Source organism: Diplotaxodon limnothrissa, linkage group LG2 (assembly GCF_057381915.1).
Source record: "Diplotaxodon limnothrissa isolate DT_005_m linkage group LG2, D_limnothrissa_male_GT1.1, whole genome shotgun sequence".
NCBI lineage: Eukaryota > Metazoa > Chordata > Actinopteri > Cichliformes > Cichlidae > Diplotaxodon > Diplotaxodon limnothrissa.
This window is the reverse complement of record NC_140597.1, coordinates 21,408,088-21,427,307: the sequence shown is the minus strand read 5'-3', so window position 1 is coordinate 21,427,307 and position 19,220 is coordinate 21,408,088. Positions and strand designations below refer to the sequence as shown.

Below are 19,220 nucleotides of genomic sequence, written 5' to 3'. Positions count from 1 at the left end.
ACCCGTGAGAAAAACACGCCTTTTAAAGACTGACTGGTGAACGCAAAGCTGAATCATGGATCTAGTATTTTACGCATTGAACCTTTTACTGCTAACTTATTGAGAAACACTTGTCCGGAAGTTTGAAACTTATGTAATGCCATGATTGGCTGGTCAGGTGTGCGCGAGGTGAGGAGCGAGAAACCGGGAAGAAGTCGTGGGAACAGGTGCGAAGTAAGCGACAGCAGCTCACCGTAGTCAGTTAATCACGACTGAAAGAAATAATAGTGCGTTTGCTGGCTTTGATACAGTATGCTAAAGAAAGTGTGCTAATAGGAGAACAGCACATCCCAGCTGGCATTAAGAAGAATATCAAAGCGAGCTCCGTTTAGAAATCAGGTAAGTTAATTATATTCAAGCGAAACCATAAAGGTGGCGCGTGACAGAAAACAACACTAACCTGTGTTTGCACGCGCACTTATTAATATGATAAATTATTATGATATGACAAATGCTGTGCACGCTTTTAATAGTGCTAGTGCGGTGTGTGTGGGGGGGGAGTTTCCATTCCGACCTTAAGTCCAGTCAGCGCTGTCAGACAGATGTGTCTCCGGGCACCGCTGCTAAAGGGAGGCGGGGCATGAACAAGCTGCTGGAGGTTGTGTTTTAAAAGCTGGCAAAGTGCAACAACACAACACTTTAGTCGTTACTGTGTTGGTGTATTTGTGTGTGTGTTTTGCAGTGATGGGAATAACGGCGTTACTTTTTTCCAGTAACGAGTAATCTAACTAATTACTATTTCTATCGTTACAACGTTACAATATGGGGTGTCTGGCCCATTGCTACGGGCCATTCGATCCCTATACAACCGTTGCAAGAGCTTGGTTCGCATTGCCGGTGTTGTGCCAAAAAGTGATTGTCTGCCAAAAACTGATTTCCGGTATTTGCCAAAAAGCGATTGCTCATATTTAAAGTGCTATAAGTAACTTGTTGGGCTATAATATGTTAAACATATGTCAAATGCATCCCTTATGGATGACATAAAGTCATCTTGAGCCACAAACAACATTCGTGTAGCAAGATACAAGCCGCAATCAGTTTTTGGCAGCGACTTTTATATAACCTTTATTTATGCAGTAAAAAAAATCTCATTAACATTAAAAATGTATTTTGTAAGAGTAAGTTGCCCAACAGGACAGCAGAAATGTCAGCAAATATTACAATAGTTCTGTAAAAATATTTTAAGTGGGGATAAAGGACCGGATTGGTTATAATGTAAGTACAAGTTGTAAAGATACTTAAAAAACAGATAATTTTTTAATTCTTTATGTAACCCCTTTGTATCCCCTGTTCACCGAAGTCTATTTACGAACATACGTAAAGATATTACACATAAAAAATACACAGAAACACTGGAAATCAGTTTTTGGCAGACAATCACTTTTTGGCACAACACCGGCAATAAGTCGGACTCGTTCCCGGTGGGTGATGGACTTCGCCAGGGCTGCCCTTTGTCTCCGGTTCTGTTCATAATTTTTATGGACAGGATTTCTAGGCGCAGCCAAGTGGCGGAGGGCTTTCGCTTTGGTGGCCTCAGAATCTCATCTCTGATTTTTGCAGATGATGTGGTTCTGTTGGCTTCATCGGGTGATGGCCTCCAGCTCGCACTGGAGCGGTTCGCAGCCGAGTGTGAAGCAGCGGGAATGAGGATCAGCACCTCCAAATCTGAGGCCATGGTTCTCAGCCGGAAAAGGGTGGAGTGCCCACTCCGGGTCGGGGATGAGTTCCTGCCCCAAGTGGAGGAGTTCAAGTATCTCGGGGTCTTGTTCGCGAGTGATGGGAGAAGGGAGCCGGAGATCGACAGACGGATTGGGGCTGCAGCTGCAGTAATGCGGACGCTGCACCGGTCCGTCGTGGTGAAGAGGGAGCTGAGTGTAAAAGCGAAGCTCTCAATTTACCGGTCGATCTACGTCCCTACCCTCACCTATGGCCACGAGCTGTGGGTAGTGACCGAAAGAACGAGATCGCGGATACAAGCGGCAGAAATGAGCTTCCTCCGAAGGGTGGCTGGCCTCTCCCTTAGAGATAGGGTGAGAAGTTCGGCCATCCGGGAGGGGCTCAGAGTACAGCAGCTGCTGCTCCACATCGAAAGGAGCCAGCTGAGGTGGTTCGGGCATCTGACAAGGATGCCCCCTGGAGGAGGTGGCTGGGGAGAGGGAGGTCTGGGCCTCTTTGCTTAGGCTGCTGCCCCCGCGACCCGGCCCCGGACAAAGCGGATGAAAATGGATGGAAAAAATGGATGGAATATCGTTACAACGCCGTTACTGTTACTAACAAGAAAATTGCGGTCGCGTTACTATTTTTCAACAGACGGTTGAAGCTGTGCTCAGCTTACTGCATCAGTTGTACGGAAGTAGCTGTAAGTAATCTGGGCGCTACACCTTTAAGCAGCTGCGCGCTCCTGCAGACGGCAATCACTTTCTGCCCGACGATAACTTTTTGGCACAACACCTGGAGCTAAGGGGGCAAAACAATCGCATGAGTGCTGCTGTTTGACTGAGGAAGAATAAAGTAGTCGTGGTAAGCCAATCACATGACCACTTAAAGACAAAGCAACAAAGTGATATATACCAGTTTATAAATTGTGTTGATAGGCCACGTAAAACCAGAGTCGTGATAAACAATATATATGCAGCGTTTTTTCCTCAATAGTTTCGTCACGTTTAATGTCTAAGGACAGCGCAGCGAGCACTCTCTGCTTATGAGCAAAAAATAAAGAAAAACCAAATCAAAAAACAGCCCTTTCGTGTTGGTGGAAAAATGCACCATGTCGACCAATCAAAAATGATATGGCAATACGACATTTGGTTGTTTAGGAAGAGAGATTTGTGACGTTTAGCGTGTTTGTAGTGTGTAGTTAATGTGTTGTCTTGTGTAGTTAGTGTGTAGTGTTGTGGATAGTTTTGTGTTGTGTGTCAGAACAATGAGGCGACTGCTGTCTCCAGGTAGAAACAGGAGTGATACACCTGCTGCTGTCAGACCTGCAGGTATCATCCTGTGATGTTCTCCTTTATATCTCCAAAAGTTGATTCTGTTCATGTGGACGTAGCGTTTGTGGGAGAAACGTTTCGTCACTCATCCAAGTGACTTCTTCAGTCTCAGCTGACTGCAGGTTTCCCCAAATCTTATAAACAGTACATTTGCATAATGACTGAAACCAATGGGCTGGGAGGTCAGTTCCTTAATCGTAATTATGCAAATTCTCATGACCATTGATCAATGGCCATGAGTACCACATGAGAATGGGTGCACCAGGGTGCAGGGGAGGCATCACCCCCTCTGTCCCCTTCTGGCTGCCTCTGCCTCAATTTTATTTCAAAATCTTAGACATTCACATTACTCACACTCTCATAACACATACATATAGGATCTTGGGGGTGGGCACGCTACACGGAATCCAAAAGACCATCAGGGTGTACACCTCACCCCTGGCGTCGTTGCCCACCTCTCAATTTTAAATACACGTAGACACTGAGGGCTATCAGGAGGGGCTGTGCGCTTACCTGCTGCTCTCTGGCAGGTAGCTCCATGCCCTCCTGGGTTTTAAATGCACCTTAGAACACACATGCATCAACACTACATATGAGCCTGGCGGAGGGAGGTTTGGAGTCTTCTCACATCCCCGTTCTCTGCGGCCTGCTGGAGCGGGGGGGCCGGGAGGAGGAGTTGGCCGTCCGACTGGGGTCTGGAGTGTGGGGCCTCCCTGCTGCTGCGGAGTCGGGGCGGTCTGCTTCTCCCCACCGCAGGGAAAAGGGTAACACCACCTGGGTCTGGGTGCAGTTTCCCCCTCCAGGGGCAAGGGTACCTAGACCCGGTTCTTAGAGTACGCTTGGGGAGTGTGATCGTGTGTACAGCGTCTCTTTATGTCTGTCTCCACGTTGGTTGAGTGTGGAGTAAGTGCATATGAGAGCATGAGGGTGGGAATGGATGTTTGTGTCTGTGTGTGCCTGTATGTCTGTGTCTATATGTCAGGTTGGGTATCAGACGCCACCTCTCTGGGAACATCTCAGGCCCTCTAAGGTATGGAGGCCTATCTCCCCCCACCACTTCCCCTGCCGGTGGCAGGCGCCCTCAGACATCGGTGCGTTGGTGGTTCTTTGTGTCCGGGGATGGGCGCCCAGGTACACACCGGCTCACTCCTTGGTGGCTCCTTATCGGGGCCTGGAGCCTGGGGCTCGCTCGGGCCACTTCAGGGGTGGGGTGGCCTCGGCCTCTCGGCCTGAGGCCACTCTGGCACAGCTGGCTGCCGGCGGAGCTCACGGGCACGTCACTGCAACTCCCCCTGGCTTCTGCTCCGCGGCTGCTGAGTGACCCCTCATCTGGGACTCTCCTCAGCTCTTACTGGGACAGTGGCGCGGCTGCCCCTCTGTTGGTCTTCCTTGGTCTCTTGTGTTCTGGGGGCCTCTGGATGTCTGGAGTCTTGATCTCCTCCATACCTGCTTCATGCCCTGGTGGACGGGGCAGTGGCCCCCCCACACCCTCTAGCACATCATTACATGAAGGAACCTTTTAAAAACAAACGCGTCCATGCTCACAGGTGTACACACGGCTGCTCACACCCACAAACTACACCCTTTTTGGCTCCTACCTCAAAGCACACTGTGCGCTGTCGATCTTAGGTGCTGCACAATAATGTTCAATATTTAGTATTTACTGTCATATTCCCATAGATCATTGTGATGTTGTTTATTCTATTGCTCTCGTTTTCTTCTGCTTGTTTTCTTTTTTCATTCTCAACAGGTGATCCAGGTGATTGATGTGTTTGTTTTTTTTGTCTGCTTATTTAGTTGGTTTTTGTTTTTTATCCCCGTCCCTCTTCTCCGCTGTTTTTCTTTCCCTCTTTCTTTCTCCCTTCTCTTTTCCTCATTCAGTCTGTCCCGTATCTAGCAAGTGAAAATAAAAAATAAAATAAACAATAAAAGGTGAATCAAATAGACCATTACGGCAAGGCTGGGATAGTCAATTTGGTAAAGTAAGTCCGTTGGGCATCTTTCTTCGCCTTTAGACAATAATTCTGATGGCAAAAGAGCCAAAGAGGACAGGCAAAAAGAGAAAAAAAAACCAAAAAACATGCTAAACCCTGAGTTGGCCGTGATGCATCCATCGGAGTGTGTGTGTTTGTGAGGAGCAGCTCATGCTTGGATACAGATAAAAGGATGATTGTGAGCATGAAAGCGCCCGAGTGCTCAAATTCAGGAGAAAAGTGCTGTATGAGTACCAGCTCTTTAACCATCAATATTAAAAAATATTTATTTTTATTTTTTTAAGACATGGAGGAAGTATGTGCCCACTGTAGTGATGTGTGTGTAATTGGTGATCGTCCACTGTTGTGTAGTTGACAGGATTTAAAGAAGGAAGTTGGTCTGGTCATGCTGACATAGAAAGCACCGAGCACAGAGGGAATATTGTCCTAAGCTTAAAGGCTGTTGAGAACCATGTTCACATGATAAACACAGATGAGTCAATATTTAACAATCACAAGACAGAAAATAACTTCATGTATGGTCACACACACTTTTGCCCCAGAACATTGTGTCAGATAGTTTTTCCTTTGCTCACCTGACCACATGTGGGTCATAGGTCACTGTGGCAAAGGTGAAGGCACTCAGGCATTGCTGAAACCTGCTGTCCTTTGCAAGAAGGCTGTAACTGTGTGAGAATGAGACAAATGAAAGAGACGCGTCACCAGACAAAGAGTCCGTATTGATGTTGTTTATTAATTTTGAAGATACTCTGCATTTAACTGCTATTAGAACAAGTTTAACTTTGCTTGGTTTGGTCTCCCAGTCTTCACTATCAGATTAAATTACAGAAACATGCATTGATTGTTTGACTTTGAGTTAGACTGATCGTTTTCCAGGAGCCAGCCAATTAGAGGGCTCCCGTGGCCCCGCCTGACCTCTTAAAAGAATGTTTGTTGCTGTTGCGTGTCAACGGTGCATTAGTGCATTGTGAAGGCAGAGCGGCAGTAAAAACTGCAGGATCCCTGCCACTGGATGCTCAGTGTCTCACCTGGCTGCTCTCTGTTACAGGTTAGTGGGTGAGAAACACGTTAAAACATGGAGAAACACACACGGGGATACGGAAATAGTGTGTGTCGTGTGTTGTTCTTGCATTATCCTGTTATTATTAACTGTTGTACAGTTAGCATTCACAGCTAAGCCTCTTCTTTTACAGGTTATTCCAGTTTAAGAGACTGGCTCATGTTATTGTCATGCATGTGCTGGGAAATGAAACACTGAGTAGTATTAGTGTAGGTGAAACAAGCGCTCTGCAATCAAAGGATGAGAAACTAGACTGAAGGTTTCCTTGTAATGTGGAAGCGTCTTCACCTTATAATATAAAGCACGCTAGAGTGACTGCTGTTGTGATTTGATGCTACATAAATTGAATTGAACTGAATTGGTGGGTGGTCTGCCAAAATAATAAAAAAGATGATTTAAAAATGCTAAATCCTTTTCTGTAATAATATTACTTGTAATTTAAGTTTCTGAAATTGATTGAACTCTTTCTGCATATGTGCAGTCGGGGAAAGAAGTATCCGACCCCTTGTTGAATTCATAATTTTGACCACGTGCAAAGAATTGAGCACTCTATAATTTCAATGTTTTTTTTCTTGGTCTTAAAAGAGAAACAATAGCATTAACATTTAACAGTGATGTATTTTGTTATGCAGTTTATGTAGAGTAACAGAATGTGACTGTGAGAGAGGGCACAGCTGATACAGGAACCTGAACTCTTGAGGTACATTTCAACTCAAGCTGTGCTTTAAGTAGGATTGTTTTCTCACACTTCAGTTCAGTCTTACAGACAGTTTTTCTTTTATCCTGCTAATGAGAATGCAGCAACTTTCATTTTAAGAGCTGAGAGAGGAGAAGTCCAAATTGTGGGTCTGCCTTGGTGTTGCTGTGAGAAGTGCTGTCTGTGTTTTCTAGAGTCTAGACTAGGGGTGGGCAACTTCAGGCCTCAAGCAACAGTGTCCTGCAGGTTTTAGATCTCACCCTGGGTCAACACACCTGAATTAATTGATTAGTTCATTACTAGGCCTCTGGAGGACTTAAACACATGTTGAGGAGGCCATTTAGCCATTTGAATCAGCTGTATTTGACCAAGGACACTGGCCCTCGAGGCCTGGAGTTGCCCACCGCTGGTCTGGACCATAAGGTCATCGTCTTCATCTGTTCTCACATGAAGATGTCACACTTTCCAGTCTGTTTATTCTTCAACAGCTTTGCAGTCACAGTCTGTGCTGGGAGACTGTGTGGACTAAGAAATGTGGACCCAAACGCAGACAAAATGAAGCGCTTTTGTTATAGCTGATGGAAAAATTACAAAAATAAAGGGCAAAGCAAACAATACAAAAATAAAGAATAACCTAAATTGGCTAAACTAGAATTGAACATGAAAACCCTGGACATGCTTAACACGAATACCTGAAACATGGAACGCAGACGACCTGACCCCGACTGACAGAAAACTAACACACTAAATACACAGAGAGGTGTATTTAGTGTGGAAACACATGAATGAACATGGGAGCAAAACTAAACACACTGAACAGGGAACGCACAATAATAAAACAGGAAACATAGAGAGATGTAGGCTGGGACACACGAGCCTGACATGAGGGTCGAGAGAGGGAGAGGGTGGGAGCGAGGGCAATAACTGGGATGAGGGAGGCTTAACTGTGTTTTTGTTGTAATGCTGAGAACTCCTCCAACTATTAAACAACAACACTGGCACAGAATGGGACGAATACATCTGATGCCTGGGAGAATCTGTTAAATATATGATATACGATCCAATTGCACTGTAACGTGAGTCACAGCTGAACGAGATCGCCTGCTATTACTGTACGGGAAAAGCAGCAGTCTTTCATTTGGTTTCTGTACTTAACAGTAAAGAGATGTTGCACGCTTCAGTGCACAGGATTATTATTAACAAACAAACAGCCCTTACATTAGACCAAAGTCTTTCAGGTCCGGATAAACATCAGCCACTGCTGTCTGTGTGTGTCGGCTTGAAGATTTGGTTATAATCAGCAGCCGATATCTGACTTCTGTCTAAATCTGCGACTCTCCACCATTTGACCCTAGAACTGAAGAAGCTTCTCGGATGAAGGTGAAACGTCTTCAAGCAACTTAAAGAAGTCCTGATGCTTTTCTTTCCAAGCTCCTTAGACTACGATGACCTGGATGACTGAGAACCTTCACAGACATACAGCCCTTCTCAGAGTCTCCAGTGACATTTTGATGCAAAATGATGCAGGAAAATGTTCTGTTCTCCTGATGTTGGTAGAGTTGACCATCGAATTCTGCTTGAAAGGCTGAAACATTGGGTCGGTGTATCTGGATCTGCCTTGGAGTGGTTCTCCTCATATCTATATGAACGATACTTTTCTGTGACAGTTTCTAAATACCGGTCATCTTCCACTTCTAAGCTTTTACTTTTATTTCAGGTTTGTGGGTCAAGGACCTAGAGGCTTCAGAGGGGCTTTTAATGAATTTAGGGGTCCTAGAGGAACCCTTTTGAGGGAGGAGGTGCTACGTCCCTCTGTAGCCCCTAATCATCTCAATGTGTTCAGCTGGTGCTAATTGGCCACACCTAGTCAGGTGTGGATAAAAGCATACCTGAGGCAAGCTTCCCAGGGAGCTCGCTTGTCTTTGCCTTGATGGCATCAGCCATTTTAGCCGACCTGGTATTCCATTCTAAGATAATACCTCTTCTCACCTATACTCTGGTATTCGTCTCCTTTTTTATGTTGCGGCTTTTGAGCCAGGTCGTAACATAACCTATGGTGCGCCACATGGTTCTGTGCTGGGGCCTTTATTGTTTCTAATGTATCTACTTCCTCTCCAGCATATTTTAAGCCCCTTTGAGGGCATTTGCTACCCAGATGATATCCAGTCCCAAGATGTTTCTAAGCTGCAGATTCTGAATGAGTGCTTAGAATCCATTAAAGGTTGGATGGTCGACAACTTTCTCCAACTTAATGAAGGACAGACCAAAGTCCTTGTATGTGCTCCTGACAGACATGTACCTAAGATAATGAATGCTCCTGGTCCTCTTTCAACATTTGTGAAATCGTCCATCAGGAACCTCGGGGTAATCTTTGACCCGGCTCACTTTGGTGAGCCTGCTTTTATCACTTAACAAAACATTTCTAAATTAAGTCTCGTACTGAACTGGAGATTATTATTCATGCAGTCATTTTATCATAATTGGATTGCTGTAATTCACTGTTTACATCTCTAAGAAAAAACTCCCTGGAGCGTCTGCAGATTGTCCAAAACGCTGCAGCAAGGCTTCTGACCAAAACATTGAAGTACTCATTTTGTTAACTTTTGTCTGCTTTTGTTTTATACTTTGTCTTCCCTGTGTGAAGCACTTTGTGATCTTTTATCTAGAAAGGTGCTATATAAATAAAATTTACTTACTTACTTTACTAAACTATGGATAAAAAAAGATTCAAAGTACAATAACGATGTGTCTTCTCTTGCTCTTTCTAGGTGAACTCCTGGCCAAAAACGTCTTCATATTGCTTGCAACCACACCTCAGGGCATTCAGTCTAACTGCACCTGGACGAACAGAGCAGAGCAGTCAGTGTTGTTGAAGGCACCTCATCGCAAATAACATGGAGGAGTTTATTCAGAACCTGCCAGATCTAGATGTCAGCTGCTACGTCAGAAACATGTCCACCCCTGTGTTAGTCAGCATTGGGGCTGTGGTTGCTGCAACAACCTATTACCTGGCAACACGATCCAGGCCCCTCCCACAGGTCTGTGACCTGCAGATGCAGTCAGTTGAGGTTCAGGTAAGTTTGGTCCCTGTCAGAGTCACAGGATAGTTATGCTGATCGATGATGTGACCCACAAATTACTTGCTGTCATTAATTCTCTAACAAGATTTTTCATACAGAAACGTTCCAGCTGCTGTCGTTATTGTTGCATTCACAATCTGTTTCATTGTCATTGTGAGGGTGGAGATTTGGCACGCCGATCAGTTCTACTGACCACTGACAGTCCCTTGACACATATCTATGATGATGCCACTACGTTGTATGAATTCTTTCTCAGAGGCGCCAGAGTGTCCAGTAAGTCACCAGTAATACAATTTAATCCCAATGTGGTACTTTTACTGTATAAATCAAGCTCGCATTCAGATTCATCCTTAACTGCACTGGTGCAGTAGTGATGATGTGTTTAACATCTCATAGTAACTTTGACTTTGTTGAATACAAAAACTGTATATAAAAGATGGATATTTTATTTGAATATTTAGATATTTTAATACAATTTTATGACACACGTTATGTAAAAATTAACCTCCTACGCGATCATTAAGGCAAACTTCGCTGTAGAGACCGCAACTGTTGTTTTTACAGTTTTCATATTAAACATGTATGCTGCTGCTTTAAAGATGAGCATTTAAAAATGGGACCCTTTTTCCATTTTTGCAGAGGAACGGTCTGAAAAAGAAAGTGAATGACATGGATTACCACTCATGTGGTTTTTCCACATTAGAGGAACAGCTTTGTCACATGTATGTGCCAACCATAAGAGCCATTGTGTCAGTTGTTTTGGAACCAGAAGTCCATATTTAGATAAGAAGATGAAAGGCACAGTTAAATTATTTCAGAAATCTCTCAGTCAGAACATGCTATATCATGTTTAGGTAGAAACTAGCGAGCTAACTTCCTGCTAACTTCTAACTCCGTTAAATTTATTAAATCCTGTTTTCATGGATGCCTGGATGTTAAACTTAATTGTTACACCTGGTAAAGCAGCAACGCTGATCATTTTATTAAAGATGAAAGAATTTAGACAGTTTTTAACTCTCAGTGATGCCGCAGTGTTTGTTTGACTTTGGGACCTGTGTACTCTTTCTTAATGCCAGAAGCCTGACAAAATAGTCAACACTTCAGTTTACTGCTGTGCCAGCAGCCAAGCATGCAGGGTAGGAAGTGTAATCATCTATATGTGTAATAGGGATATGTGTATGAAGACATCCTGGGAACACTTTTGAATTTGTGACATTAGGTTGCTCTAACTTTCCACTGTAGTAACTCTTCTCTTTCATCGTCCAGGTAACGGTCCCTGTGTCGGCTCCAGGAAGCCAAAACAGCCTTATGAATGGATTTCCTACAGAGAGGTAAGAGATACCAAGATTAGCTCACCTTGTATAAACACTATGGCCTCCAGGGTGAAAGCTACAGTTTGCAGTCAGTATAAACAGTTGTTTACAAAGTGGTGGTCAAAAAGGTGACCTCGTCTTTTTGGTCACGTTGTTTGCCGGTGACATTCACTCTGCAAGTGCGTCATTTTATTCTGTATGCAAATCTGAAATCGTCACTTTGTAACTTTGTGCTAAATGTGATCACATGTAAATGAGAAGGTGAAAAGGCAAAATGAGCATAAATCAAACTTTGATTTCTGAGGCTGAACAAGGTTGAGTTTGTCAGCATTAACAGCTGGTGTGTGTGTCTGTGTGTTTATGTGTTAGGTAATTGAGCAAGCAGAGAATCTGGGTTCTGCATTTCTTCACAAAGGAAACAGCAAGACTGCCGACTCTCACATCGGCATATTCTCTCAGAACAGACCAGAGGTACATAATCGCACACTTTCAAGGTTTTAGTCTTTACTGTAACAAGCAGCTGCTCTATGATCTCACAGCCTCATTACTTCAGTGCTAAGATGAACCTGAATGTGCTGCTTTTTGACGACGGAGTCATTATCAAACTTAATCTTGTAATGTTTGTTTAAATAATTTCCTCCAGGGATCAATAAAGTATTCTGATTCTGATGATTCTGATTTGTGTGTGTAGTGGACCATCAGTGAGCTGGCGTGTTACACCTATTCTCTGGTGTCAGTCCCTCTGTATGACACGCTGGGAACAGAGGCTATCAGCTATATTATAGACAAAGGTAAACAATGGTGATTTCAAATCAAATCAAATCAAATCACTTTTATTGTCACATCACATGTGCAGGCACACTGGCACAGCACATGCGAGTGAAATTCTTGTGTGCGAGCCCCACAAGCAACAGAGATGTGCAAACACAACAACACAAACGAGCAAAATACAAGAATGGCCAACCTGAAACTAATAAATATATGTACAATATATAATAGTGTATGCATTTCTGGATGTGTATACTAAATATTTTCCTACGTGTGTGTGTGTGTGTGTGTGTGTGTATACACATTTTTACAAATTAAATAGTAAAAAAAAAAAAAAAAAAAAAAAAAAAAAAAAAAAAAAATAATAATAATAATAATAAAATATATAAAATATACAGAGTTGAATATGTGCAAAACAAGTGGCATTTATATACAGTGTGGAGTGCATAATGTTGAAGATTTGGATACATGGCAGAGGTTTTTCTGAAGACGTTCAGCTGATTATCTGCTATTTGTTTTTGCAGCTTCTATCTCAACTATAGTGTGCGATGTGATGGATAAAGTCAATCTAGTGCTGGACTGCATTAACAACACGAAACACAGTGTGAGAACAATTGTTCTAATGGAGAGCCCGAACACCAGCCTGATCGAACGGGGACAGCAGGCTGGAATCCACATCCTCAGCCTGCAGGAGATGATGGTCAGAAGGCTTTTTCTTTTTTTAAATTAATTATTATTATTATTATTATTTATCGTAATTTCTTTGTCTTTTGTGTGTAATTATTTCATTCTTCTGCTTTTACCTTTAATAAACTTTATTCTTTTCCTTCAACAGCTTCTCCTTTGTTTTCTGTTTTTGTGCAGTGCTGTAAAAGTACTCAATTCCTTCCTGATTTTCTATTTTTTGTATATTTCTCACACTTTCAAATCTTTCGGATCATTAAACAAATTGGAATATTAGACAAAGGCAAGAGTAAATACAAAATGCAGTTTTAAACGATGACTTCATTTATTAAGGGGGAAAGAAAACCTATCCAACCTAGCAGAGAACTGCTGTCAATTAAAGGGGACGCTCCCCACCTTTCAATCCGTGTCAATGGTGTGGTTCACTTGGACAGATGTGAGCACAGTAATCACACTCTGGTGCAGACCAGAACCACCACAATGAGACGCTTTGGAGGAGGTGGTCTCTGTGCGAGTCCAAATGAACTCCAGAGCGATTCACTTAAATGTGATCTGACCCAAATACCCAAAATGTGTATACTGAGCTAAACACCTCCCTGTGTCCAGCTGTGACAGTGGGAGGTGTAAATACACAATGCAGTCTTTTAAAATTATAACTTCATTTATTCAAAGAAAAAAAGCTTCCCAGACCTTCTATGTGTGAAGTTATTGATCCCCCCCCCCTTTTTAAACCATGATTTAAATGCCATTAACCACATTCTCAAAAAGTTGAGTTTAATTTTATTTGATTACTGTCAAACCTTCTGACTCATGAAATCACTGAAATGCTAAACCTGTCTAACAAAGTGAAGTAGGTTAAAAGAAATAAAGTTTAAAAGACCAAAAGGAAACAAAGTCCTTGACATCTATCAGTTACAAAGTTGTTACAAATGCAGTTCTAAGGGCGAGCCCAAATGGATCAATCTAGAAACGTTCGAGTGAACCATCCCTGGATTGGGCACATAATCAGATTTACTCCTAGAGTGCATCAATGACACATCGAGGAGGTAGCGCAAAAATAAAACTACATCTAAAGAACTGCAAGCCTCACTTATCTCAGTAAGGTCAAAGTTCATGATTCAACAATAAGAAAAGAGATGATATCATGGGAGAGTTACAAGGAGAAAATCACTGCTGACCAAAAAGAACAGGCTCGTCTCAGATTTATCGGTTATCACAAATACGAGGGTGGCACAACCAGTTAACAGCTTTTACACAGAGCCAGACTGGCTTTGATAGCTTTTCATCTTTACTTAATGAAAAGTTTACTTTGATTAACTTTGTGTAAAATTCAAATTTTTCTAGTAACCTGAAACATTTCAGTGTGACAGATGTGCAAAAAGCTAATAATCCAGGAAGTAGGCAAATAGTTTAGTTTTGCTGTCCTTGCTGCTTTGTGTTTATTTGGCCTGTTTTCACTTTCATTTGTTTCTTAGATGGTTACTTCTTCGGCCTACGTTTCCTGTTGTTTTGTCTCAGTTGTCATCATTTCCTTTTATCTCTGTATTCTCAGATCTGTTAGTTAACCTGCTTTTCTTGTTGCACAGGCCATAGGGAAGGCCAACCACCAGGAACCACTGGTATGTAAACACAGGCCTGTTAGACTGTCTCTAAATATTGAGGATGCTGTCTGTTATGCTGTCTGATCCATTTTTACCTCCATCTCTTCAGCCCCCTCAGCCCAAGGACATGGCAGTCATCTGCTTTACCAGTGGAACAACAGGTGACACATCCACAGACTCACAGTGACATGCAGCCACTCTGATTTGAGTTAACTAAAATATTTGCCATGTCTCCTGTACGCACTTTCAGGAAAACCAAAGGGAGCTATGTTGACACATGGGAATATTGTCTCCAACTGCTCAGCTGTCATCAAGATTACAGGGGTGAGGTGCTGATGTAATCATAGACCATCTCTCTGTTTGCTCATCGCACATCTCTTTGAAGCTGGTCGTTTGAGACCTTGTGGTGACCCTTCTGAGTTTTTCTACATAACATGAAAATGTTTTTCTAGTAAATGAAAGTAATCTGTTGCCGTGACTCTTAAGGCTTAAATTGTAAATAAATAAATGTGCAAAATTACAGAAAACATTTCAGAATTACTACGGACTCAATGTAGAAAACTAAAGTTTCTATAGTAGTTAAAGAAAACATTTGTTTGTCTGTTACTTTGATGTTATATGAATTGTCTCTTTATCAGTAGGAAAAACTGTAAAACTTATGAAAATATAACAAAAAGTGTAAAATGTATGTCCAAAGATTGCAGTCTTTGTTGGACCAATTTGGCCCCCGGGCCTTATGTTTGACTCCCCAGCTCTAACGTATCGTATGTCAGTCTAGTAGTTTCCTCAGGTGCTTGCCTGGAAGTTGAGACTTTATTGATTGTGGGTACTGCCCACTTTTCATCACCAGGAGTTTGTTCACCAGTAGACACTCAAAGTCACCAAATAGCCTTAATTTTTATTCTGCCCTGTCCCCACATCACTGCACATCGCTTCTAGTGTCTATGCAGCTTCAGGAAGGAGAAGGAAAGGAAAAATGCTGAAGGGAAGATAGAGAAAACACAGCTCACTAAGACCTTTAATGGTCTCGTCCCTCTTCTCTCCAGTCGTACGTTCAGACCGCTTCAGAAGAAGCTTGCTGTCTTTTCTGCATCTGTCCTACATGCTGGGGAGGGCGGGGGGATTACGAAGGTTAATGCTTTCCATCTCTGTCTTTGTGCATGTGTGTTTGTCTTTGTGTTGATTGCTTGCTGTGTGTGTTTGTTTTAGACCACCTGTCCAGTGCTTCCCAATGATATCCATTTGTCCTATCTGCCCCTGGCTCACATGTTTGAGAGGGTCGTGCAGGTTTGTTCCACCTGTCGTTAAAAATCAAGGAGGATTCCTTCCGGCCTGCTGTGTCAGGCTCCTTTTAATAACATTGTCCCAAATTTCCTCTCCCTGTCTGGTAGGGAGTCATGTTGATACATGGAGCCAGGATTGGTTATTTCCAGGGAGATATTCGTCGACTGTCAGATGACATGAAGGTGCTGAAGCCTACGGTGTTCCCCGTGGTTCCACGACTCTTAAACAGAATGTATGATAAGGTATGAAGAAGTGTAAGCACTCTGCTCATTTGTGTGCTATGATATCTTATAAAGATACGATTTTGCATAAATGCAGTGCTGATCGTAAGCTTTACTGATGTTGTTCTGTTTAATCCTGGTAATTCTTCTGGTGTAGATCTTCGGTCTGGCCAACTCACCCTGGAAGCGCTGGCTGCTGGAATTTGCCTTCAAGAGGAAGCATTCTGAGATCATGAAAGGCATCATCAGGAAAGACAGTATATGGGATAAGCTCATCTTCAACAAGGTCCAGGTATTCAGAGCCAGCACCGCTTTTATTTTAATACTATTTTGTCAGCTGCTGTTATGACAAAATGACTAATTGTCCATGAATATATACAGTTTATTATTTTAAACAACAGTGAAAAAATTTAAAAAAAAACATAAATACCAACCTACTCGTTACCTGGGGATCCACATTATTAAAAGGAAATTTTCCATTCTAGGAAAATGGAAAACAGAGCAAACAATGACGATACAAAAACACTGTAGTATCAGAGCATTAACAATGTCTGAGTGAGTTTGTTTGGGATGCATTTGAGCAGCTGTGAAGTAAATAATGTGATGTGCTGCCCTCTGCAGGCCAGTCTTGGTGGCTGTGTGCGTCTCATGATAACAGGAGCAGCTCCCATATCTCCAGTTGTTCTCACCTTCCTCAGAGCTGCACTAGGCTGTCAGGTAACACACACACACACACAATTGCTGAATGTAATCTACTGTTATCCTGTGGTGTTTTACTTCCGTAGTATGTGACATCACAGTAATGTCCTCTGGGATGATCCACCCCGCCCTCCTTTTGTCATTTTCCATGTTGCATAATTCTGTCTGTAGCAGCAGCATCACTAACGATTATAATAATAATTGTGGTTTGTGCTCTGTCTCAGTTCTATGAAGGCTATGGACAAACCGAGTGCACTGCAGGTTGCACAGTGACCATGCCTGGAGACTGCACTGCAGGTAGCACATAACAAAGCTGCAGAACTTAACCAACCTTACTTAACCTACTTTAACCAACTATGTAAAAGTATGAAATGATTACTGATCTGAAGATGACCTCAAACTGACTTCATCTCAACAGGTCATGTTGGAGCGCCTCTGCCCTGTAACATAGTTAAACTGGTGGATGTACCCGAGATGAACTACCTGGCTGAAAATGGAGAGGGAGAGGTAAAACTAAAAAGCTGACATCAGCACATATAGCTTACTTAATGTCCATAGTTGTTTCAGTCATTCACACTAGTCACGTGTGCGTATGTGTTCCAGGTGTGCGTGAAGGGCGCCAACGTATTCCAAGGCTATCTAAATGACCCAGAGAGAACAGCAGAGACCATCGATGCAGATGGGTGGGTCCACACGGGAGACATTGGGAAATGGCTTCCGGTGGGTTCTTCATCTGTTCATTACATTAAGCTCAGTACATATGTGGTCTGTGGCCACACCAGGATTCAGTGCGTGCGCGTGTTTGTTTACAGAATGGCACCCTGAAGATCGTGGACAGAAAGAAGCACATCTTTAAGCTGGCACAGGGCGAGTACATTGCTCCTGAGAAGATAGAGAACATCTACATGAGGAGTGATGCGGTGGCGCAGGTATTTGTGCATGGAGACAGTCTGCAGGTAGGTCCTCTCTTTAAAACTGCAAGTTTCTCTAGAACAAAGTCCACTTTGAATGAGATACATTTACATGTTGTTTGCCTCCAGGCGTGTCTGGTAGCAGTGGTGGTTCCTGACCCCGACTTCCTGTCTGACTGGACCAGGAGGACGCTGGGATTGCAGGGCAGCTACCTGGAACTATGTGGCAGAGCGGTAATGGATTCAGAAAGCTTGCACAAAAGTCTTGAGCCATCCCTTATTTCTTTATATTTTTGCTGCAGGTGAAATAGGTGGAGCGATTTATAGAAATATGTGCAAATATAAACGGTTTATAAGGCAAAATCTGATGGCTAATTATTATGTGTACACACAACACTGGTTCGTCTGTTGTTTAGGTTTCTCTTTATGGTTGAATGACTCATAGGCCAGTGTTCAGCAGCTTAACAATGTTAATATTGAGTAATATATTGAGAATTTTTTCATTCTTCTGTAATTAGGAAGTTAAAGCAGCCATCTTGGAAGACATGCTGAGGCTGGGCAAGGCAGGAGGCCTCAAGTCCTTTGAGCAGGTACAGCACTCAGTCATAGTTGAAGTATTTCTGTATACTTTGAATTGTTTTTCCATCAAATATTAGAAGTAATATTATTATTGTCACTAACACCACCTGGCCACATGTCTGTTCTTTAGGTAAAAGCCATCTGCATTCACACCGAGCTGTTCTCCATCGAAAACGACCTGCTCACTCCAACAATGAAGGCCAAGAGGAACGAACTGCGCCAGTACTTCAGATCCCAGATCGACGAGTTATACGCTGGGATCAAAATGTAGAAGGACAAGTGGAGAGCGGGAGGGAAGAATAGGCGGCAGCTCTTCTAATGGTGCTTTAGATTCAATTAAAAGGGGAAAGAATAACTGAGGTACAAGCTGAAGCACACAACAGAAAGCAAATGAATGAGACCCTCTGAGGCCATCATCACAGGCCTGTACTACAAAGCAGGTTATCTTTTTATTACCTGGCTTAATTAAAAGTAACAACTACTTCCACACACACAATGGTGCTTATCAAATCAGTAATGTGATTTTATGGACATAGACGAAGACAAGGACACTACAGTACAAACCCTGAGGACTCGCTTTAGTTCTCACGGCCAAACAACACGATTGTCATGCTCAACAGAACACAAAAATAATTTGACTACAGGATCTGTGGTACGCAAGACAGGAAGTCAATTTTAACTGTTGATGGAATTGATTAGTCCTTGATATTTAAATATTAATGATGATGATGCTGATAAGGTGCTGAGTCTGAAGAAGCTGTTTTTTGTTTGTACTTCAACTTTGTCACATCACAAATCTCAGGCCAGCAAAAAGCAAACACACATTGTGCACTTTTGTTTTGCATCATTCTCACACAGAATGGTTCACTGGCATTGATGAGACAGTTTGATGTCATGATTTTGTTTTAGTGTTGAAATTTTTAACAGCAAGATTGTTTCACTTGGTTCCTTCATTGTCTGCATGAATTAATTTAGTTGCAGTCAGGGCTTGTCTAGGGGGATCAGCAGATGAAACAATTCAATGTTAGCTTACTGTACACAGGGAAGTCACTCAGGAACATACGGAGCAGACACAGAGGGAAAGCCTTGTTAATGTTTAATTACTTTATAGTGGGTTCAGGAAGGGAAGAGATTTGGTGAATGAATCGGTTTTTTAAATAATGCATTATTTAGATAACAAGGAAAAATAACATTGATTTGTATTATAATTGTTTTTAATGTCACATTTTGTAAAATATTTGATTAAAAAAATCGGTGTAATGTTTGTACATTGCTTCACTAATGCACAAAATTTAAAGAT

The 19,220-nt window shown here is 42.5% G+C and overlaps 1 protein-coding gene across 6 annotated transcripts; it reads left to right on the top strand.

Moving 5' to 3' along the window:
- The first annotated feature begins 35 nt into the window (after positions 1-35).
- Positions 36-19,220, top strand: LOC146638375 (long-chain-fatty-acid--CoA ligase 1-like). Of its 6 annotated transcripts, XM_085361049.1 has the most exons (22): positions 5,349-6,071; positions 8,136-8,160; positions 9,549-9,854; positions 10,019-10,133; positions 11,127-11,191; positions 11,543-11,644; positions 11,865-11,964; positions 12,466-12,641; positions 14,212-14,244; positions 14,336-14,387; positions 14,477-14,550; positions 15,436-15,513; positions 15,618-15,752; positions 15,889-16,023; positions 16,353-16,448; positions 16,655-16,727; positions 16,849-16,937; positions 17,034-17,150; positions 17,243-17,386; positions 17,471-17,575; positions 17,860-17,931; positions 18,051-19,220. In XM_085361049.1, the coding sequence occupies exons 3-22, from the start codon at positions 9,675-9,677 to the stop codon at positions 18,189-18,191; spliced, it is 2,082 nt and encodes a 693-aa protein (XP_085217175.1). In that variant the 5' UTR covers positions 5,349-6,071; positions 8,136-8,160; positions 9,549-9,674; the 3' UTR covers positions 18,192-19,220. The 6 variants fall into 6 exon arrangements, with proteins under 6 accessions (XP_085217166.1, XP_085217175.1, XP_085217150.1 ...); XM_085361040.1 differs by lacking the exons at positions 5,349-6,071; positions 8,136-8,160 and adding an exon at positions 36-378; XM_085361024.1 differs by lacking the exon at positions 8,136-8,160.